General features: G+C 43.7%; 1 protein-coding gene across 12 annotated transcripts in view; it reads right to left on the bottom strand.

Annotated features, from left to right (window-relative positions):
* The window catches only part of ST3GAL5 (ST3 beta-galactoside alpha-2,3-sialyltransferase 5), a 34,644-nt gene extending 10,316 nt beyond the window's left edge, over positions 1–24,328 (bottom strand). For 2 of the 12 annotated variants that reach the window (XM_038135849.1, XM_038135856.1), the window contains exons 1-2: positions 16,701–16,837; positions 1,202–1,323 (exon numbers count right to left, since the gene is read on the bottom strand). In XM_038135849.1, the coding sequence (XP_037991777.1) occupies positions 1,202–1,245 (44 nt within the window). In that variant the 5' untranslated portion in view covers positions 1,246–1,323; positions 16,701–16,837. Of the gene's footprint in view, positions 1–1,201; positions 1,324–3,885; positions 3,985–16,700; positions 16,877–17,269; positions 17,465–24,309 lie in introns of those variants that run through there. The other 10 variants (XM_038135854.1, XM_038135844.1, XM_038135845.1 and 7 more) reach the window with 10 other exon arrangements.
* Positions 24,329–24,375: the final 47 nt, after the last annotated feature.

The following is a 24,375-nucleotide window of genomic DNA, read 5'->3' as shown; positions in this document are numbered from 1 at the left end:
AGGTACTCACACCCCAAAACATGCAGCAGAAAAAGTCCAACCAACTTTAAAATTGAAGAACACAGACTATTCATATTTTTGAGCTACTAATTTCTCATTCCTAAAGAATACCACTGTTGATATCCAAAAAGTCACGTAGTTCATTTCATGTTTAAACCCATCTGAGGAATATTTACATCATTATTTGGTAAAAGTTATGATGGTTGCTCAAGTATGTAGTTTGAGCTTTCTTATTGATTTGCATTTCCTATTGTTTCCTAAGGATTGGACATTTGTTTAAATGTCTTTTAAAAATGTACACGTTATTAAGTGCCCAATGCTTCTTGAAACTCTAAAGTTAATACAAATTTCCAATATTCTTTTTTTAAAAGCTTGTAAAATGTGAACTAACAGATGCAATCCCAGCACTCAGTGTGCAGTACAGGCTGCAAACAAGGTGACCACTGGAAAAGCAGGACTGTTCTCATATCTCACTTAACTAAATTAACATTTTCCACTGATAGGTGATCTAAGAGCTTCATTAGCATGTCAGGCAGCAGCCCCTGGAGATCAGCCAAGAGGCAGAAAGCAGGAGATTCACAGCTGACAAATGAGGCTGGTTTTCCTCCCTACGTTTATCAAGTATCCCCAGATTCAGCTGGGGTTGCAACATTCAGGTTATATCCACCTGTGCATGTAACAGTTTGTCTTTGGGTTCTTTAGCTTTAAGACCTAAAAAATGACATGGCATCACAGTAGTGAATGTTTTAGGTATAAAATATGGTCCTGAATCTAAGCTCAAACCCTTTAATTCTAATTTGATGTCAAGCTATAAACAATGGAGTAAGGATTTTGATATAGCATTCCAGAAATCTTCATAACAAAATAACTACATGAAAACAACCTCCCCAGGATACCCACTAAAAATCCACTGGCCTTCCATTCCCTCAGTTACCAGACTGTACAGAAGCCTCAGAATTGTTATTTATCTGCAAAAAAGATTGGAAATACCTGTGAGTGAAGTACTAGGATCTCACTTTGGCTTGGGAAGACAGGTACTACAACAAGCTATCCTGGCCTCCACAAAATGTTTTCAGTGTCCCACGGAAAGCTGTGTGCTCAACCCTCCATTCACAGCCTGTGATTTCTGCATCCATTTTGTAATTGCCCAGGCTAGGGGTAGAACAATTGTCCTCTGTGTAGCTGTGACAATGACACTTACTTGCGAGTACCTTTTAAAAACCAGCTTGGTCTTCTCATCTTCATGTGCAGCCACCCTACACCATTGCACAGGAGGTGAATGATCACTTTTCAGCCTCCCAGAGTTACTGTCACTCAGCACTGCTGTAAAAAAGAAAGGAAAAGTGATCATAACTTTTGCTGAATTGAAGAAAAGTTCACAGGACACCCATGGAGTGACAACTTTGTTTCCCAGAGAAGACTGTGACTCTTAGTTATGGTGCCAGGAATACTGAATTGCCCCTGAGCTCCTTGTGATCCTTGTGATCGCTCATTTCAGCTGCATCACCAAAACATGATTCTGAAAATGTTGCCAGGTCTTTGCATGCTTCATAAGCCTGAAGTCTAACGATTGCCAATTACATCAGTCACCATCAAACACTCTAAACAATATGCTTCAGTATTCAGGACCCCTGACTGAAAACCAAATCCCTGTGCTATGCCCCTCCACTAGGCTTCAAGGATGCTCTCAGCATACAAAACTCATACAAGCCTTCCTCAAAACAGGAGCCCATGTTTCAAATCATCTCCCCGGTTTCCCCAAAGCCAAACAAATGTATCTCATCATCACTGCTCTAAATCTACCACTGACCTCTTCAGCAGCCCCAACAACATGGCCAGCAACTTCAACAGCAGGCACCAGAGAGGGTGTGGAGGGAATTTCTTCCTGGCACACTGCAAGAGCAGGAGGGTGCTAGCACCAGGGAAGCACAGCACAGCTCCCTGCACAGAGCATGGGAGAACCCAGCAGGACAGCACAGTGCTCTGTCACAGATGGGCAGGGCACTGATCCTTAGCTGACAAGAAGCAATCTTGCTGCTCCCACAATTTATGTCAGCATGCTCCAATATTCATTTTGGGAATAAAAAAAAAAAAGCATGCTGGCACATAATCTTCTCCCAGGCTGCTGCCAGTAACCAAAGATGTGAGAATGGAATTCCCAGGAAGAGTTCACCTGTATGAGCCTGCTGGTTTTCCCAGGGAGAAGGAACACAGGCAAGGGTTTTTCCTGTCCTCCCCACCCAAAGCAGCACTCCCTTTGATCAGCCAACCGTGGAAAGGTGCAGCCTGCTCCTCCACAGGGGAGGATTTCAGCCCTGCTCCTTCCTTTGATCGCAGTACTTGACCCTCTCTGCTCTCCACTGCAAAGGTGTTCACCTCTTCTGTTCTCCTGCCACGAGTTCTGTCACAGAACTTCTAAAAAAGAGCAAGACTAAGGGAAGGCTTTCCTCTAGGGATGATCTTCCTCGTTCTCTTTTCCACCTCTTTTCATTGGTTATAGTGATATGACCCATTTGAACCAGCCTGTACAGCCACTTGAAAACATTGGACAAACAACTGATGTTCTTAAACACCAGGATGAAGGAGCTGAGGAGACAGAAGTACCCCCTCCAGATATCAAATCCAGATCGCTGAAATTTCAAGGGTATCTAATTCAGAAGATGACTCAAAGTGAGTCTCTTTGCACAGAGAGAAATTATTACTGATTATCACAGTAGAAGGTCAAATGCCAAAAAACCCTGTGAGCGTGGGACAAGGAGAGATAAAGATCAACAATAGCATCTGAAGCCCTTTGAAGAGCAGGCAACAGTCAAGTCATGCTTTCAAGGTCACATGCAAATTATTACAACCCACAAAACAGAGCAAGGCAGGAAAACCCCAATGGTTTTTGCCAGCAGGAAATTTGACCACTTACCTCAAAAACAAGTAACTTGGTTATTATGGCATCACTAAGAACCTCAAATTCCCCACCTGACTATTAACTAATTGCACAGACTCTGAACTGTCACACCCGTTTGCAGGCCTTTGTTACAGCCCCTTTGAGATCTGGAATAAAATCTGAAGTCACTACCATCATGGTTGTCTTGAAAAGGGGTAAACTGCAATTTAAGGGGTAAGTTATATCCCCCAGTCCCCCAGAATTCTAGCAGCTAAGCTGGAAATCAAATCCAGCTCTCATCTACCACACAACCTGTCAGGACACCAGGACACAGGACAAAACAGTAGGTCACAGGGAACCTATGAAGCCCTAATAGCTCCTTATTTTCTCAGAGGAACACCTCATCTTTACTGGCTGCATCTATACCACTGAATAAAACCAGCACTGGGGTGCAAAACTGGGTGTTGACACTACCACCCCAGTCATCCACATCAGTTTGCTCTCAGCTACTATTGGCAGCAAATCATTCAAGTTCACCTGGGTAAAGATGCCCAAAAATTTGTTACAAGGACCATATCCCAGGGCCAGTTAGGGACCACCAACCTGAACTGCTCTACCTTGAGACATTCAGTGCCAACCCAGCAGGACTGGTACTGGCACCTTCACAACACACATCCCTCCTGCCACACTACACACAGAAGTCAACTCAGCAGCTCTCATCCAGTACCTGGACACTAACACAGCTTAGAGGTGACAGCTATCCACAGAAACACTGTGAGGACACACAGGGAGCAGCCCCAGTTCCTGGAGCAAGATCACATAACAGGAGCTGTGACCAGAGGATGCTGCAGAGAGTGAACACAGCCTGCAGACCATGTGGAAGCTCCAGGACTGCTCCATATAGAACAGAGAGGACATTCCACCAGATCCCCTCAGAGGACACTGCCTCACACCAGCACAAACAAGAGGCACCCAGCACTGTTTGGGAAAGGGATGGGATCACTCACCAACACCGATGGCTCACGGCAGGGATGTGACCACTGACAGCTGCTACAACAAAAAACAAGGCAGCAATTACATCTGTCAGCCCCACAGATCTCCACAAACACAGCTGGGGAGAAGCATAAAATGGGACCTTTTTAAAAATGAAAAAGCAGGAAACAAGCTTCACCTATTTTCACCAGAGAACAATGCAGGTATTAATTCTTTCTCAGGTAAACATAAAGAGGTAACTTGATCACAGTCCATAGGAACCTAGGTCAGAATGGATTTTGCATAAAAGAATCAGTCAAACCTGGTACCAGGCTGCAAGAGATTCTGAAAGACAAAGAAGGAACTGAAGAGGTGGAGAGTGATGAACACAGAAAGGGAGTAAAACAGGAATGCAAGACTGCAATAGCTAGTGCTATCAGAAGATGATCGCTGCCTCTGAGCAAAATAAATTCCAGTTGTTCCCTGCTTCACTCATCCGGGATGTGCAAAAAGAAACAATGAAACAGAGAATTTAATGAATCACCTCAGTACATCCTTTCCAAGTCCAACTCTTAGTATGCCCAATGACTTTTTTTGTTATATAAACAAGCAAGTGACAATGTCATTTTTCATTTCCTTTACAACAGTTCACTTCAGTTTGTCTTTTGTCACTCATGATCATGGCAGATGACTCATTTCTCAAACAAGTCAATATATATAGACCAACACAAGTCAAAATGCATCTGTCCAGCACAGTATTTTTTTTTAATTACTCAGGGTTAGATCCTGCACTCTTATTCAAGTCAATGAGCCCTTTCACTGGCTGGAATGGTGCAAGAGTGTCCAAAAGAGCAAGGTGGCAGTAACAAACACCTTAGAGTGCACCTTTCCCACCATCTTCCTGAATTAAAATCTCCAAGTTTGCAGAGAGAACCAGAGCAGTCAAGACCCCAGGAGGACCAAAGAGATGTTGCATGCAAACACCATTACATTCTTTCAGGATGGGGCCCTGCTACAGCTGTTTTGAGAGCCATAAATGCAAATGTCTGAATTTGTCTACAAAACAGCTCAGTAGTGTTGTGGTGTTAAGACCACATTTTGCATTGACACTTCTATAGTTACTCATTATGGTGTAATTAGTGAGGACTCAAGGGATTTAAATTTGTTTCATCTACTGAACTGATCTGTGCAAAGCTGCTACTAAGGCTAAATTGTCCATTAATCCAATATACTCCAAAGCTTTCTGCGGTGTTATTCTTTTCACCATGATTTACTTTTGTCTCATTGTTATTCTTATGTAGACAACATTTCCACACTTGGAGTAGTTCAGAAGCAATTAATTTAAGCCTTCAGGAAGTCTTTTCATGTGGGAATGCTAAAAGCTAAAGAGCAGCATGTATCAAGTTGTACATAACCACTGCCACACCCTGGAAAATGCATTTCAGCACCTGGATTGACCCAAAGACAAAGCCAAGGTCTGTCAGCAGGCACGGGGACAGGAGCAGACAGCCTGCACATGAGTGCAGGATGATGCACACACCTGCATCCTCACCACACTCCCATCAAGCCCCCAGAACCACAACCCCACACAGGTGATGCTTCCACGTGAACTCTCCCCTCTCACAGCACCACCAGAAGCAGTGGGAACACCCAGGTTGACAAGGCAGGCAATAGCAAGGTCCTGCTGCACAAAGCAGCCTTTGAAGTTCATGTAACAAGATGAAGAAGCTTGCAGGGCAAAGCCCCCAGAAAATGAAACCCAAAAGTCACACTTATGTAAAGGAATTACAAATCATGAATGGTGGAGCTCCTGCAGGCATTGAAACAGAAACTAAAATTAATGCAAAAATACCCAAAAGCCACGTGCTGACTTCATGCCTCTTCCCTTAAATCAGAGACACGTAAATTACTTGAACATATTTCCAAAATCAGTAAAGGATATGATGGAAGCTACTTGGTTTTAAGCAACATTTGTTTCAAAAGAGAAACAAATTTGAAAAGCAGAGAAGGTGTTTTTACACAGAAAACTTGAGCAAGGCACTTTTCATTGAGATGTGGTTATTGTTCAGTAATGAATTCTGTATGAATTTCCTGTTCTGTGGCTTTTAAACAAGACCAAAAAAAATCCCGCAGATATACCACAAAACTTCATGCAAGAAGTTAAGATATAATAGCTAAGAAAACTTGAACTACACATTGGTTTTGGACACATTTGGAAAAAACAAATGGCAAAAAACTGACAACTCCAACATTAATGTCTGTGACTACTTGCAGGAGTTGGGCCCATGAAAAGATTACACATTTCAATCTATCCTCATGATTGACCAAATAGACAATTTATTCATTTTAATTAGGGTTTTCAAAATGGGTAAAACATTTTAAGAGAATGTTACTAATTTATGTCAAAACATGAAAAACAGTTTGGTGACATCTACAGTTAGGATTGATTTTGTTTGCTTCTGCAGGACTGAAATCCACAGCAATCAAAATGTAAGGGCTGAGACATTAAAAAGGAGAATGAAAGGAATGACTAATTAGTTGGTAATTTTTTGGTTTATGCTTCAAAGCCAGTCACTAAGCAGAGATTCTCAGATGATACCAAAGAATATGAAAAAATTTAAAATTCTTCAGCTTCTGTCCTACTTTAAGACAATCATTACAAAATTGATTCAAAAATCAGTATAAAACTCTCCCAATTCCTTCCTGCATCCATCCCACAATCCGTTCAATTCTCTTTAATTGGCAAACCAATCTCGATTCAGGGAATTTTGATAATGAATACAACTGCTAATCATCAATTCTAATAGTGGAAAGAACAAAATAACTGATGAGTAAACACTTTTTCTTACCAGCTTACCTACTGTGGCATAGGAGGCCCCCAAATCCCCCAAGGTGTCCCTACTCAGGGACTCTCCCTCCCAAGTCTCCTTATCAAAGCATGATATCTTCAGATCCTTCCCATGCTTTCAAGCATCATCATCTCTTCATTGGAAACAATAAATCATAAACAAGAAATTTTGCAAATAATCTCTATCTGTTTATGTAAAACATGACAGACAAATCTTCTTAAACCAATAGTGGGTCAAGCCTAATCCCAATAACAGTAAGTTGGGAAAATGGTACTGGCAAAGTAAAAAATGCTGAAGCTAAGGAGAGTTACTTGTGCATGCCACTAAACACAAAGGACTCCACAGCTACAAGTGTTGTACAGTTAAACTGCTGCCTTACAACTGCAATCCAAAGTATTTTTATCCATCCAAAACACAAAGTATTTCTTAATACAAAAACAATTTGGCAACATAATCTCTTGTGACATGAAGAATTTGTTATTACAAAACAACCAAGCTGGAAAGTAAAAGAACATCCTCTAGCAAGAGGCACTCCAGAGACTGCAGTGCAGTAAAGAACTGCCTGGCTTTCATGGAATCACAGGATCACCCAGTTCCAACCTCTTGCCATGGGCAGGGACACCTTCCACTGTCCCAGGTTGCTCCAAGCCCCTTCCAACCCATCCTTCCAGGGATGGGGCAGCCACAGCTTCTCTGGGCAACCTGTGCCAGGGCCCCACCACCCTCACAGTGTTAATACTTCTTCCTAATATCCAGTCTAAACCTGCCCTGTCTCAGTTTGAAGTCATTCCCACTTGCCCTGTCACAAGACCAGGTCATGTCCAGCCTCTCATCCAGCAGCACCCCCAAGTCCTTCTCCTCATGGGTAATCCCAATCCATTCCCTGTTCAGCCTGGATTCATGCTTGGGATTGCCCTGGCACAGGCGCAGAATCTCGATGGACTTCATCAGGTTAACTTTGCAATGACCTCTGCAGAAATGAACCAAAATCTTTCAGCTGAATTTTAAACACAGGTTTAAGAGATCAGGAAAGCTAACAACCTGCCCCCACATTGAAATTGGATTTAAAATCTATACAAGGAAAGTAAAAAGCCTTTCATCTGGATGCTCCCATTTGCCCATATTGACAAAATACTCAGAAAAAGTGGGGAAAGAAGAACAACAGACAAGTTATCCCAAAGGAACTGTGTCTGATTGGAAAATCTCCTTCTATGACACAATGAATGCTGAAATACCTTCTTAAAGGATTTTTTGTTCAATGGTGCATGATGAAAATCCTTTAAAATCACAAGTGTGAGGAAAAATTCCAGTGATATTAATGATCTGAGGGAGACTTACTAGGAACATGCTAGAGCATGAGAGACTTTTGTGCCATGATTTGTAGCAATATAAACTCTTAGATGTTTATCTTCAAATAATTTCGAGATCAACATCCTACCACTTCCTATCACAAGACATAATGAGACAGCATCCAGGGAGCTGCGGCAGATTAGGGACTGACATCTCACCACAGGAAAACGTGAAGTTAATTTAAAAATTAGAGACTTCTGCCAATTATTTCTTCATCTACCACTATATAAATCCCACAGTAAAGTTGGCACTTTGACATTTAGACACTTGAGAAATCTTACTTGAATATTATCTGCTTAGTGCCTATTACTACTGAATGAAAAAAGCATTTGGCATCTGCTTTAATGAACAGAGTCAGTGGTTTTGGTTAATTGAAGAATACATTTGTGATAGCAGAAAAAATTTTGGCCTATAATAGGATTACAAGGAGCCACAATATACATCTTACAAAATGAATTTTGGCCAGAAAGGCCTTTTTATCAGACAATAAAAATTCAAAACAATGCTGTCTGTATGATCTGCAGTTCATTTGGTCAAGATCTGTCTCCTCAGAAAATGAGAGCTTATTACTGAACCCTATTTGTTTGGATATAATTGGTAAAAAGTGAAACAAGGAGTAAATGAGAATTTCACAGCAGTTGACAGAAACTCTCAAAGGCACCAACAGGATGACAGGTGAAAATTATTTTTCCTGGAGCCAGGAATACCACAAAGCAACCTTAGTGTCCTGGAGGCATTGTCGGAACCCAGGATTCTCCTCTGGGTGTCCTGGATGGCCAGAGCCGCTGGCAGGGGGCTCTGAGACCCTGGCATGCAGCCGAAGACACACGTGGGGTTTGGATCTTAGCCCGTGGAGCAAGTTACTAACTCTGTATGAAGAATTACAAGCCACACACACAAAAGTTTAGATAGCATAGTAGAAGTAGTCACGAAGTAAAGGGTAGGATTTCTGAGTGCTGTACAGGGGGGTTTTAAGCCTTGTACGCAGGGGTCCAAGTTTTGTACATGGGGGTCAGGAGTTCTAAGATGGAGGGACTTGGGTGTGCCCTGTCCTCTTTCTTTCTCCTTCCTAACCTCCATGTCTTTGGTGGTGTTGGCACTCACAGATTGGTTTAGAGTAGAAAGTCACTATTCAATATAGATAGTAGGTATTGGAGAAAAAGCATAAACATGTAGTACGTAATATATGATATAAAAGATGGCACCAGCCTCCTGGGAAGGCAGAGTGTGCCTTTGTCTGAGCTGCTGAACGGGCCACAGCAGTTCAGGGAGAAGAATCTTGTAGATAACCAACAATAAACAACCTTGAGAACAGACAACAGAAGACTACTGAGTCTTTCTTCGAAGGCACGGGTTGGAGGAGGGACTTTTCCATCTTTTGGGCTCACCCCAATCCGGGGGTGAAACCCCGCATCTGGCGTCCCTGGGTGGGCACGACTGAGGCAAAGATATAAAAACATCAGACGACCTCCAAACCCAATCTGGGAAGAAGGCACACTCCGAAGTTCCAGAGAGAGAGAGCAGAGAGCCCGAAACAAAAACATCACCAAGACAAAATCACCTCGAGAGCAGCCCGGAGAGGAAGAAAATCAGAAATGCACGTCTGGAATTCCTCGCCTGAAAAACTGCTGGACAGGGACCAGGACCATCTCCGGACCGACCTTGCGTTGATTCAGCTCTTGGTGAGAACAGTCAAAACTAAGAACATGGGGAAAGCATATTCCCAGGAACAACTCAGGGAGATTAATGGACATCTTTATCATTTAGCAACAGGGAAAGAAAACAAGGCCTTGAAACTTTTGGTTCCAGAGAGAGTAATGCGGGAGGCAATTTCGCGGAGTGCCGCGGGGGTACCTTTTATCAGCAGGCAGTAGAAATGACTCCCAGTCGGGGGGGGATGCCTCCTTGCCATCCGCAAGAGAGGGAATTGTCTAGCCATCCGCAGACGGGGTTTACTGTTATGAAATTAGGAGGAACAGAACTGACTCTCACCAAAAGGTGGGGGGGGGGGGGATCGTTATCACCTTCAGGACTTACAGGGTGCCCAGGCGCACCTCTTCCAGTTGTGGGAAAGCGCGGCTTGAAGGACTGGGATTTTGCCTTCTTTGTGGCTTGTTCCCCAGAACTGCAGCCTGTGACAGAGGCGACGGCAGGATGGGGGGCAGAGAGATTGCAGGACGGGAGAAGGAGCTGCTTTTCGGCGGCTGGCACAGAACCCATGCCGAGGTGGCACCGGTCAGCCGGCAGCCCGGGGGACCCGCACAGGCGGCGGCGGGGGTTGCGGAGGCTGGCGGGGGGGCCACAGCGGCAGCGGGGGCGCGGCGGCGGCGGCAGCTGCGGCCGCGGCGCGCGCATGCGCAGTGCCGGCGGCAGGAGAGGCAGCGGCGGCGGGAAGCACGGACGCGGCGATTGCGCGTTCCCAGGGTGCCGTGACGCGCTCCATGCTGAGAGCCCGCGCGGCCGCGGACACGGCCGCCCGACAGGCGGGGGGGGGCAGCTCTCGCACTGCAGCAGCGCCGCTGGCAGGACTGAGCTCATGAGACTGAGCAGAGATCCGCGGAGATGCTCGTCTCGGGGCGGCAGCGCCAGTGCGCGCGCGCGTGTCGGTGGAGCGAAACCCTACCTGGTCGGGGAGGGGCAGCTCGCATGTTGTAGACGCGAAACGGGCACAGACGGGACAAGAATCGCGCGCTCGGTTGTGGACGTTGGCACGGAGCCAGGGGAAGCGGATCCCAGTGGACAGCAGAGCAGGGCACAGGCAGAGACGGGACAAGGTCAGGGCGGAGATGTCCTTCAAGGCACCGCTCTGTCAGAGTTGCTAGGCAACCACAGCAGCCAGAATTCCAGGCAGGCTTTTGGGGAAAAACAGGTCTGGAAACTTTTCCAAGGGCAGGATGAGAAGCTTCTGAGAATTTTCACAGTGTTTTATCCAGTTTTTCAACAGGATCAACTCCAGAAAAAATGCAGCAGATGTTATGTGGGGCAATTGGTTCAGTTCTTTCACAGGCAGGTTCCACAGAAGTGATGGCAACAGTATTTGCCAGAGGACCATGATTCAGATGCAGAAGACATGGACAATGCCATAAGTGCAGAGCTCTATGTTGCAGTCAAACAAAGTTTTTTAAGGGTTGAATTTCTAAATAGGTATTTTCATATCAGTCATTTCTTGGGATTTTATTGTTTTTCTACTGTGAAAAATGCTTCCTAGGGAAACAAAACATCATGTAAAGAGTCTGTGGGATCATCAGCTGATTTCCCAATGGTTCAGAGTTCTAGGAATTGTTGGTATTGAGTTTGTAACCTTTGTTATTTTTAATTTTTATAAGTAATAATGATAAATAATGATGGTTGTTGATGTTATATGAATGCTTTAAAAAGATTGTCTTGTGATAATAATTATTGTTAAGGTATTGTTGTATTGTTAAGGTATTGTTAAGGTATTGTATTTACAGCCGGCTTTCATGTCTTTGTGTGATAATCTTTTATCTCTTTTGTGATCATCTGCAAGACACGTGTCTCTTTAGGATCCTGTTTTTTGATTTCTTAACTACTCACATGTTTTTTGGGTTTTTCTATCCAGATTGCCAGTCTCATGGTTTTTTTCAGTCATTATTACAGAGGTACTTCAGCAGAGAAATCAGTTGTAACATTAAGTTCTTAGGTTTTTGAGTTTCAATATTGTATTAGGTAATGAGTCTTTCATGCAGCTGCACTTCTTTCACTCTCAGTGTCCAGATCCAGGTTCACAATCCTGACTGTGACGAAGTTCACATCTCTGAAGAAGAGGTTTGTTGTATTTGAAGAATCCCTATCATGTTATCTCATGGTGTGAAAGATTTCTAATCCTAAGGTTTCTTATTCATAACTGTTGTTTTTAAGAGTCTTGTTTTAGAATGTGTTAAGTGATACTCACCAATTAGAGTTCGAGCTGTGGCCAAGCTTTAGCTCTACTTGGTGGAGTGATTGACAATCAACCCAGAAGTTTTCTGCATCAAAAAGTATTCAAGTCCTTTTGACTTGGCAATTTGACCATATATGACAGCTGAGCTGGTTTTGAAAGGAAGCTTGGAGAAACATGAATCCGGACATGATTTCTTCAATCTTCTGTTGTTTTAAGGTTCATCAGCTGTTGCAGACTCTGGGATGACAGTCCAATGTAGTAGTGCTTGATAATTGTGTGATTTCACACGTGTTATTGATAGTCTGTATTATTTGGTTGATTTCTAATTACTGTTGTATTGCATTTCTCTATGCAATTTTGCAAAACAGAACAGATCAAGGTTTCATTTTCACATCAAGACCTATTCTCCATTTCTGGGTTTTTGAGAGGATACTCCAGTCCCTGCGGGGACGTGGATTTGTTTGTGTTTTAACAGATACAAAGTACAAGTGGATTTCAGTGAAGAATGTGAAACTCTATCAAATGTAAGAAAATGCTGAGCAAGACAAGAGGAGAAGAAGACACACAGATGTGGACTGCACAAAGATTCCAACCATTGTGCTTCACCAGTCCACAGAAGATTGCAGACTTTGGGTTTCTGCATGGGTGTGGGAATCAGTGATATTGTAGAAAATTTGTTAGATGATAGTTTTACATTTTGATAAGGCTTGTGATTCTTCTGCTCATTCAGCCATGCATTCTTCAGTGCATGTGGCAGGCCATGAATAAGGCTGTCAAAAATGTGCTTTTGGTGCAAAGAGAAGGGGGAGATGTCGGAACCCAGGATTCTCCTCTGGGTGTCCTGGATGGCCAGAGCCGCTGGCAGGGGGCTCTGAGACCCTGGCATGCAGCCGAAGACACACGTGGGGTTTGGATCTTAGCCCGTGGAGCAAGTTACTAACTCTGTATGAAGAATTACAAGCCACACACACAAAAGTTTAGATAGCATAGTAGAAGTAGTCACGAAGTAAAGGGTAGGATTTCTGAGTGCTGTACAGGGGGGTTTTAAGCCTTGTACGCAGGGGTCCAAGTTTTGTACATGGGGGTCAGGAGTTCTAAGATGGAGGGACTTGGGTGTGCCCTGTCCTCTTTCTTTCTCCTTCCTAACCTCCATGTCTTTGGTGGTGTTGGCACTCACAGATTGGTTTAGAGTAGAAAGTCACTATTCAATATAGATAGTAGGTATTGGAGAAAAAGCATAAACATGTAGTACGTAATATATGATATAAAAGATGGCACCAGCCTCCTGGGAAGGCAGAGTGTGCCTTTGTCTGAGCTGCTGAACGGGCCACAGCAGTTCAGGGAGAAGAATCTTGTAGATAACCAACAATAAACAACCTTGAGAACAGACAACAGAAGACTACTGAGTCTTTCTTCGAAGGCACGGGTTGGAGGAGGGACTTTTCCATCTTTTGGGCTCACCCCAATCCGGGGGTGAAACCCCGCAAGGCATGATGATTTTTCTATCCTTGCCTTGTGACACTCTACTTGTGTTTTCTTCTAATTGTTTAATGGGTCACTCCTACATCCTCTTTGCAACATCAACCAGCAACTCACAAAGTCTTTAACGACCTTACATAATTGTGTCTACTTGAGTCTTTTCCTTTAGGAAGGATACACAGAGTTAGGCTACAATTTCCTGTTAGCCTTGGGTCATCCAGATAGAACATCAAAAGAAATGGGATCAGCTCAAATACAGCCAAATTATCAGCTTTACTAGAGATACTCAGAGTGTAACACCATCACTTCCTCTTGGCATCATTCACAGGAAGCTTTTTGGACATTAGCAAAATAATCAAAACAGTCCTGCTCAAATAATAATATGGGGAAAGAACTCTTACTGAGGTTCTAAATGACAGCTCAATGTTCAAAACAGGGATATTCTCTTCATTTCACATCTTAGCACCCTCTTCTCTAGTCAGATTTTGCAGGCTTTTCTCTGAAACCTCCTTCAGGTGCTCTCAAGCGAGCAAAAAAACATAAAACATAAACACAAGAAACATCAACAAGATGTGATTCAACACTTAAGCAGGCTGCTGATGCCCTGTGACAAAAGCAGCATCTGAATTTGGAATTTTTCTGATTCACAAAGGAGCCACAGGAAGCCAGTATCCCAGCCAAGCAGGAAGAAATGGGTAACTTAAAAGTATTGCTGTTATGAACAGTGTGCTATTAAAAATTTAAGTTTATTTCTTACAAGGGAAGCTTTTAGACCCTCCTGTCCCTTTTCCTTTTGGAGCAAATCCCAGTTTCCCCTTCCGTGGTACTGGTGTAAGGAACAGTGGCCTGCCTGCTCTGGATGCTCAGAGCCTGATGTCAGGCACCCCTCAGCATCTGCTGAAGGCCACAGAAACACACAGTGAGTAAGCAGCAGAGTAAAAGCAGGCAGGTGCTACCCAAAATCCCTCCTCGGCACATCTCCCCTGCCTCATCCTCCTCCCCAGGCCCACAGACCCACACCTGAGGAAGCACTGCACCACTCCAGCACCTGGAGGGAAAGCCACACCAGCCAGGAAGGGAAGGAAGAAAGCACAGTGCACCAGGACATCACCTGGAGCAAGCTCATCTTGCACAAGAGGAAGAGATTTCTGAGCCCCTGCTAGGAAGCCAAAATAAATTAGGTCTTTCCCCTTAGATGGGAAGTTTGAGGGGAAAAAAATCTTTCTTAAAAGAAACTATCTGAAAAGGCAGGGCATTAATCTTTACTGGGCTAAGGAAACAGCAGACTTAACACAGCCAAGATGTTTCACATGACATCTGAATTATGCAAAAGAATAGCACCAAAAAACCAGGTGATTATCAAACAATGTCAATAGTACAGCAGAATTTTTACCACACTATCATCTAACATTCCAAGGCACGATAGTAAAATCACACTTGAGCTTACAGAAGCTAGAGAGGAGATGCCAAAAACCTCCCATAAAGAAAAGGCAAAAACTTAAATTGCAATACAGGAAAAAACATTGCTGTAAACAATTTTAATGCTTAAGTTCTGAATATAAGACTTCAGGACCTAACAGGCTGCAGAGAGTGCTGATGGGATGGGTAAAGGAAGAGCCTCTCCCAAGGGGAACAGAGAGCTTGGCTTGTCCAGCTTTGCAAAACAAGAACTGAGAGTTTGTCCTTAGATACATCAAACATGTAAACAGCAAAGCCAAAACCAAACCTTTCAAACAAAAGCATAATCTTAGCACACAGGAAAAAGTGGACATAAAGAGGGACTACGGGCAAAAGATTCCTGAGCAGCAAAGGAATAGTCCTGCCACAGGAGTAATGGAAAATAACAGACTACACAAGTTTTAAGGAAGTCTTTAATAATTGATGAATGACATTATCAGTGAGAGCTGCTTGTGACAGGGAAGACTCCTCCATAATCCTGAAGTCCTATGTCCAGTTGGCTTTGAAGCACTGCTGGGGATGCTTTAACCTGTTCTGTTAGAGCAAGTTTCATTCAGACTCACAGGGAATTTGAGAATTACACCATGGCAAGTTTGAATCATGGTCTGAGTCCTTTTCAGTTATTTAGCCTTTATTATACCTCAGGAACTACTGAAGTCTTCCAGGGCCTCTTAATCTAAACAAACAACCTGCTCACCAAATGCTTCAACTCTGGAGCAGTCTCAGCCTGTTTCACAGTTGATGGATGCAAAGCAAACAAAATTGAACATTTTTAGCCCATTCTCCTCAGTAAAAGGAAGCTGCTGCTACCACACTTTGTCTTCCTACATCCTGCTCCTAACTGCCTATCAATCATTTGGCCAATCTGCTGGAACTCTACGGAAGAAAGGGTGCTGAACCTCAAAATGTTGCAGGAAACCAGATAAGGGATGAGCTCATTTCTCACCAGCTCCATGGAAGCAGACAATGCACCAAAATGCTTTTGTGACCTAACTCTCCAGCTGCATTTTGACCTCTTAAAAGAAATTCCCAGAGTTTGACTAGCAGAGTGCCTGGGAGATAGCTCAAGGTTTCCTGCTGCATGATCCAAAAGGGATCTGCAGCCTCACTGCAGCACAACAGATGGAATAACACAGTCTGCATGGAAAACACCCCCTCTAAACTGAATCTGCACAGTCCCATTGTAAACTGCAGTTTAAAAAGATGTATCCACTCCAGAAGCATAAAAGAGCACTTATCTTAATGAGTTTTCTTTAGAGAAATAATGAATATACATCTTTATCTACCCTTTTCCCCAGAATAACACAAGTCATTTTCCACCGCAGAGCTGTTTACATCGAGTAATTTAAAGAACATTTCCTAATCATTTCCCTAACTAAAGAGAGCTGCAAAATAAACATCCCTCCTCCAGCAGCCTTACAGCTTGATCTTACTTACTGAAATAGAGAAAATAAATACAACACAAATCTCAGCACAAAGGGGGAAAAAAAAAAGGAACCTCTTTTTCGTGAGTAGCACTGAAGCAAACAGAAAGGTTTTGGCAGCAACAGCAGAAGCCGTATCTGGTTTGCATTCACATCACTCCAAGCATGAAAAGACAGAATCCCTCACCAAACGCCTATCGGAACCCGCAGAGAAGCAGAAGCCTATAAATTTTATTCCAGGGGAACAACTCAAGACAGCCGCAGCTAACACGTCCTCTCCCCCCAGCCCAAGGCAAACACGACTCCCACCGCCCGCCTCCTCCAGAACTCGCAGCCCCCACCTCCCCATCCCCGCTGTTCCCCGCCTGGAAGGGAGGGAGGGGAGAGACCTGGAAGCTGCGGCGCTGGCGGTGGGGCACATCCTGCCGACTGCTCCGGCCCAAGCCCGCAGGCCCCGCGCCGCCGCATCGGCCTCGGCCGGCGCTGTCCGCGCTGCGGTGCCCGCGGTGCAGCGGGCGCTGCGGGCAGCGCTCGGCGCTCTGAGGCGCGGCCCCGCCGCAGGTAGCGGGGCCGGCGCGCGGCGGGGGCGGCACGTGGCGGCGCTCAGCCAATGGGGGCCGAGCGCGGCGCCGCGCGGGGCGGGGGCGCCGCCCGCGCTGAGGGGATGCGGGAGGGCCGCGGCCCCCGCCCTGCTCCTCTCCGCTCCGCTCTGCTCCGCCGCTGCTGTGCGGTGGCGGTGTTGCAAATAAGCGCTTTCTTCACTTCCCCCCCACCCCGCAATAAATCGTGGGTTTGGAGATTCCCCCGACAGCTCCCCCAGCCAAGAGGCCCGCCCCCGCTGCCCCCTCCTCATGTCCGCCGCCTCATCTCGCTGCCGGTGCCTTCACTCGCTCTCTGTGGAAAAACGAGGTCGATCCCCTCAAGTTACAGCGTCCGAGCTGGTTTTATTGTGCCTTACGCTCCCAGGAGATTTGGCGCGTTGGTGCTTCCAGGCCTCTCCGCAGCTGTTTTAGGGAATCATCGTTTTTGTGCCACAGAATGTGTAAAAAAGCTCCAAAAGTCTGGTTTAGTTGTAGACTCGTGTAAGCGGCTGCTTGACTTGCAAGGGTAGGGAAACGACCTTGCAAAGCCATCTGACCATGGCCTTGGAAGTCACAAGTTGAAACACCAAATAAAGAGCTGGAAAACCACTGGAGCGAGGAAGCGAGGAAGCATGGGCACCGGATGAGGGAAAGCTGATGAAGCAGGAAAATGGATTAAGTCATTACAGTCTGCGTGATGCTAGGATTTTTTTTTTTTTTTTTTTTAATCTGACTTATTGCTATGGTATCTACAAATAGTTCCCTAACCTAGATGATTGATGCAAAACAATCAGCGATTCCAGGCACGGCAGCTGCTGATTATTAGGGCTGGAAGTACAGTGCATAACGCACTGCAGAGGCCGTGTCAGGAGAGACAGGGGAAAAGGTTGCCCTTAAAGAAGGTGGGATAAAACTGTTGCTGAGATGCCATTCTCAATTCAAAAGGAGTGATGTGGTTCAGTGAGAACTGCTGCCCAAGGAGATCTGAATACAACCACCATTTTCTGACCAGTGTATAAATATTCCCTCACTGTAAGGGATAGATGAGTGCACGTCCTGAAGCAGGACAGTTTAGATGCTTTCAAATTTTATACAAGATAAACACAGATATGTTTTCTATCCTTATAATGGTCATTTCTTCACAGTTCCTGGTAAACTACACCTCTTGTTTTCTACAGCGGATGAGATATTGCTTCTCTGTTTTGTCAGCTGTTTGATGGTTTGAGTTGTAGTCACGGCAGATCCTTGATCACTTTTGGTATGAAACAAGAGAAAACATATACAAGTCAGAAACAAAATATTCCCTGCTCTGTTATTTCAGCTGTTGACACAATTGAGGATTAGCTCTTATCTTTAGTCCTCCTCCATAATTGCAAGCAACTGTTCATTAGTTTGGACTCTCAGATGGAGCCAGATGTAAATAAAGACCCTGAGTGTACAGCCAGGCACGAACAAGGGTGTCACAGGGCCTGTCACACTGGGCTTTGGCCAGGAGACAATCAGGCTTTGCAAGCAGCTGCAGCAAAGATGCAGCAAAGATATGCACTATGTTCATATTTTGAAATCTGATAGGAAAAGTGAACAATCAGTTTTGATGCATCGTATTTTTGAGGCAGGACAAAGCATGACGGTGGATGAGTGATGCTGTATTTTAAAGAAAGCTTAGAGGATTCTCCCATTAGCAGGTATTTCTGTCAATAAATAAGGTCTCAGTGGATTGAAGTCCCAGAAATAAATAGGAAAAATGCAGTACTAGGAGTGCAGTCCAGCTAACAAGACAGGGAGATCAGAGCCTGAGAGGCAGAAAACACAATCATAAGTGCCTTCAATAATGAAGGCCGACCGAAATTAAGTTGGATAAATGTCACAGGAGGGAGTAGAGCTGGTGCTAACATTTTAGAAAGTATCTGTGACTGCTCATTGGGAAACCAGAAGAGGAAAAGCAATCCCTGGTCTTAAAGAGTGTCATATTCTTGACAAAGACCCACGCTGTAGCAGGAACTGTAGCATCCTTGGTTTCAATACCCTTGTAGCACCATGACCAAAAAAAATCAGCAGTGTTCTGCTTTCTTTTCAAAAACAGCAGAGCAATATAGAACAAGACACACCTTTCATTAAAAGGGGGTAAAAGAAAGGACTTGTAACCTCTGATGGCTTAAGTACAAAATTATGAGAAGGATACAGAAGGAAGTTTCAGGGTCAGCTTGCAAAAGTTATGAGAAATAATAGCAAGACTTTCTAGAACCAATCAGGGAGCTTGCTGGAGTTGACAGCTCTGTAAGGCAGATAGATTGTTTCATACACAGAAGAAACATCTGGAGAAGATACAGCCAGGAAAGAAAGGCTGAATTTATTTTTGCATTTGTGAATGGGATAGATGAGCATGGGTGAACTCCAATAATGGGAAGCATCTTTAAGGGGAATAATTAGGAAAACATGTCTTGGATTACAGTGCAAGTATAAAAGATGAAAGAACACATTAGCAAGTGAGCAGCAGCCAACTGCTGGGACCAGATGGTGTTCAACCACGAGCTGTCAAGCAGCTCAGAAACAAAGTGGTTCAGGTACTAACTGCTGTCTCTGCCCTCTCACTTAAAGTTACCTTGGCATCAGAGGGGTCTGGAGAGTTGCTCATGTGACACCAGATTTTTAAAAGGATTTTAGAGGAGATTATGGAAGCTGTAGACCTGGAAGCCCAATCTCCTTGATGGACAAATGAGTAGAAATTATGCTGAAGAGCAGAAAAAACTTAGTGGCCACACAGAAAGGTGACACATTAGGAAAAGTCATTATGGCTTCTTGAAAGCAAAGTAGTCTCAGGAAAGCTTTCTTTGAAAAAGTCAAGAAGCTCATGGACCATGAAGGTTCAATTAACTGTCTGTGATGGCTTCCAAAAGCAATCAGTAAGATTCCTCCCCAAGGGAAGTAAAAAACAAGGCTGCTAATGGATATGAAACTTGGACAAATAACTGATCGAAATGGAGGCCAGTAGTGATTTACAAAATATGTTGCTTATAATGAGCTATTCAGGGTAGGGCTAACTGAGAAAAACTGAACGATTTTATGCTACTAACAGGGTCGGTGGCAAAATGGCAGATGAAATGAAATCTGATAAATATGAAGGGCTGACATATGAGAAAAAGAAATCCTGAATTTTACATATATACTGAGGAACTTTGAGTTGATTTTTACCAGTGAGAAAAAAGGCCTTGAGGCTGTGAAAGCTGGTTCTGTGAGAACATCAACTCAGGGCTCAGCAGTGATCAAGATGAAAACTGAGAACTGTTAAGATTATTGTTAAAATTTATTAAGAGAGAAATAGAGAAAAAACTGCAATTGTATCAATCCCTGTTTGCACCTGCATCTTTAATTGCCTGTGCAGTTCTAGTTAAAAAATAGTATAGTAGAACTGGAATAGATTAAATAAAAATCAATACAATTATCAGAAATAGTAGGAGGGCTTTGAAAGGGATCATGGTTGACTCAGCTGAGTTTCTTCAGTCTGCAGGGAAGGAGAGACAATATCAAAGTCTGTGTAAAATCTTCAGAGATCCAAATAAGGACCAGGATCCAGGCTGCTCACTGACTTATCAGACATGAGAACTGAGCTACAGCAAATGAAATGAGAACTTGAAAGGTTCAAAACAAAGAAAATGAGATAGTGCTTCATTCAGTCTATAGTTAAGCCAGAAGTCTTTGCTTCAGGATATAGTGGGTATCAAAACTTTGCATGAGCTTAAAAAGCAACTGGAAAATCATCAAAGACTCTTGATCTAACTCAGCAAGTTCTTGGCTTGTGAGTTACTGGAGCTGGAAATACGTTTTGGGGAAGTACAGAACATGTTTTCCCAGTTCTTTCTGGCTTCCTACTCACATCTGTCTGAAACTGCTGGGCTGGGTGGAGCTTTCAGCCAACCCAATAACAGTTTTTATAGATTTAGGATTATTTTTACCTCCCAACTCCAGATCATCCAGCTGTCATAATCTCCCCAAACTATTTCTGGTTGTTAAATAATTGCGTAGGGGTTTTTTACTGCCTTTTTTTGTTTTGCCTTTCACTGTATTCACTGCTTTTAGCACTATATTTAAGCCCACATGGATTTTTGGCACTGCCTACTATTTTGAGAAAAAAAAAAAAATCTCAATAAAATCTTTAATGTATTCTTCCCAGAAGCATTAAAAACAAATTATCTCTTGTAGGTGTAGTGCTTTTCTCATTTCCGGGAGAATACAAGTTGTTAGTGCAATCCTAAATACAACCTACGTGGGAGGAGTGATGTTATAGGTAGTGTGCTGCTCTGGAGAAAAACAATATATTGTAGGGTGGAGAAGTCAGTGGTCTAAAGGGGTGGATGCAAAGCGGGTTGTTATTCTTCAACCATCTAAGTTGGCTTTGTGAATTAATGTGAAACAGATTAGAAATATTCATACTTCCCATTTCAACTGGTGCAGACAGTGGCTGAGGACTGTTGGAGTGCAGAAGTACCAATATAAATATTTAATTTATAATGATGCTAGACCAGGTATGATTTGTGTCCTTTTGAGTTTCTTTTTCTTAGCAGAAAATGTTTTCATGCAGTTCAGTGTTTTAAGTCTATTAATAATTGTACAAAGCCTTAACAGCAGAGATTGTAATGTATATATTAATAATGCATTTGCAGAGAAAAATATATTAATGCTTTTCTAAATGCTCAATTAAGCAATTTCCTAGTGCCACAAAGCATTAGTAACAGAGAGCAAGAATAATCTTAAATTGTTTTATGATACTGTTGATGTCTCAGAGTTTTTCTAAGAAATCTAAGAGAGGAGCACCTGCAGTGAAGCAGGCTTTGAGGAGAGAAGCATCCAGCCCACTGTGACAAACAGCTTTGGGAGGTTGTCACAGCTCCTCCTCTGTGGCTTGGCTGGCCAGGGAGTGAACCATGGCCACAAGACTATCTGTGTTCTGCCATTTCCAGAAATATTAAATACAATCATAGCAGCCTGAGCCAAAAAGACTTTTCTAGCTCCCTTCCTCTCCTTCTTTCTCCCTTGGTGCAGTCCTTCCTGGAAATGCCCACATTAAAGTAGAAAACTGAATCAATCTAAAATGTCAAGTAAAAAGAGCTGTAGATTTGTTTAGCAAGCTTTCTTCTGTATTTAAGAGAATTTCAGCTTTCTTGTTCTAGAACATTACTAATTCCCGTGCAGTTTCTGCAGCAGTTATCTTTAAAATGCAATAAAAATCACTGATACAGTTTGTCAGTTTGTTCCTGAATTTAGTTTAGGCAAATCAGTAGATTTCTTCAGAATGAAATGCAAGCACTTATCGCCTGCTGGTTTAAATTTCAACACTGTGATTTTGTTCATCCTGTTTGCTTAGTACATCCTCTGTAACCTTTGGTATATATGAAGCAGGGACCTAAAAAAAGAATTGTTGAATAGGAAGTATGTACACACCACAGACCACAGTCTGTTTTGTGCCATTCTTTATCAGTTAAGCAAACTTTCAAGGCATGTTGTTTACCATTTAGTAGATAAGCTACTCTGCAGAGAAATGAGGCACGTTAGAAGCATATGGTAATTTGGGTTAGAATGGATTTCAGGAGGTCTTTTCTCCAATCTCCTTAAGGCAGGGTTGGCTCCGAGGTCAGATGAAGTTCCACAAGATCTTATCCAGCTGGGACTTGAAAATATCCAAGGATGGAGTTTGCACAACCTCCCTGGGCAAGCTGCCCCCCTGCTTGACTGTTGTCACAGTAAAAAGGCTTTTCCATATATCTGGTCAGACTCTCTTGTGTTTCAACTGATGCCCATTGTTTCTTCATCCTCCCACCATGGACCCCAAGAACAGCCTCCTTCTTTTCAATGACCTCCTCACAGGAGGGCTGCAATCAGATCTCCCAAGCAATCCCTTCCTTTCACCTTCATCCTTTCCTTTCCTGTGTACATTTAAATGTCATAGATTAATATCTTTCAGCCAAGTAGTGGAAAGCCTGCATTTGTCTATCCCCATTGTCAGACACACAAAACACAGCCAGTCTGGGGTACAAACTTCACAGGGCAGAACCATTGTCTACACTGATTCAGCCTACTGTGAACTGAAAAGCTCTGGTGTGAAAACCATCACTAATCTTCACAGCAGCTTTGCTTGAGGTGAACCAGATCTGCAGTGGCTGTGATTGAAGGAAACCTCCTGTCCTTTCCTGTTGGCAGCCTCCACGAGCACTTCTGCTGCCTGAGCTGTGTTCCAGATGAGCCAGAGGCGAAAGGTACTTCCTTGGGTGAGGAGCAGAATGGCAGCTTGCTGTGAGTACAGCTGAGCTGCCACAGACAGTGGCTGGATAAAATAGAGAACTGCACTGGGGCTACAGCTGCCCTGCATAAATACTGGCACGCTGATGTGGATGTAAAGCTGTTGTAAAAGAGGAAAGTGCTTTTTTAGCTCTGCTTCAGGGCTGGAAGGACTTCTTTTCAGGCAGTGGTAAGATGTGGAAAACTGAGCAGATGTGCAAGCTGTTGATTGTGTTAGTGTATGCTATCTCAAAAGTGTTTTTATGTCATATGAAGTCTAGGTTAAACTCTGTCTGGGCATAACATATATCATGCATAACTGGGCAGCAATGCTACAGCTGCTGAACTGCAGGTGCATCTGCAGGGCAGGTCCCAGGAGATGTCCTGAGATTAAAGTCTGTGTCTCTGTTTTGGGAAGAAGGGGATTTTTGCTTATGAGAGGCACTGAAGGGTGACCATTGACCTCCAACCAACCAAACACACCCAAACGTGTCTGTTTTTGTTGACATGTATTGCATTTTCTCTGCTTTCTGTAAGCCCAAAGGAATAATGAGGAGGAGGAAAGAGCTGATTTAGCACTGCCTGACAGATGCAAGAGCAATTACCAGAACCCATCAAGGCTTTTTTCAGCTGTAGAAAGCGTGAAGAGCGTATTTTGACAATGTGCCACAGGCAGACAGGGTCCTGCTTTGTTTTACGTTGAATAAATAGTGCCTGTCCGTGTCAAGAGTTTATGCAGGGTTTTCAGGATCTGCTGAGGATCTGTTATTGAAAAGTTTTTTTACTTCTCTGAACTGCATAACGAATTAAATATAGCATGCTCTGCACAGCACACGGTTTTACTGTGCCATAATAGGAATCAGAGCAGGACAAAACAATTAAAAGACTTGAAAAAGAACAAGCAAAATGGAGACAGTGTGAGAAACAAATCAAAACAAACACTGTGGAGATGTGAGGTGTCCTGAGGGGAAGGACACAAGCTCTGAGAGCATGGGGTTATTGGTGCAGCACTGGGCACTTCTCATATATCAGCCATAGAAATCCCATAAGTGATCCCTCTTCTCCCAAAACAAGGCTATTATCTCAAAGTCTTGCCCCAGCAAAAGTTTGCATTCCAGCAAGGGCCGTGTGATCTGGGACCTACCTGTCTGCCATCATGTGTTGATCATGGATGACAAGATCATCTTCTGCACAGGTCCAAAACATCTTC

This window comes from Motacilla alba, chromosome 4, assembly GCF_015832195.1.
Source record: "Motacilla alba alba isolate MOTALB_02 chromosome 4, Motacilla_alba_V1.0_pri, whole genome shotgun sequence".
In the NCBI taxonomy this organism is placed as follows: Eukaryota; Metazoa; Chordata; class Aves; order Passeriformes; family Motacillidae; genus Motacilla; species Motacilla alba.
Note: the sequence above shows the minus strand (reverse complement) of the source record. Positions and strands in the feature narration are given on the sequence as shown.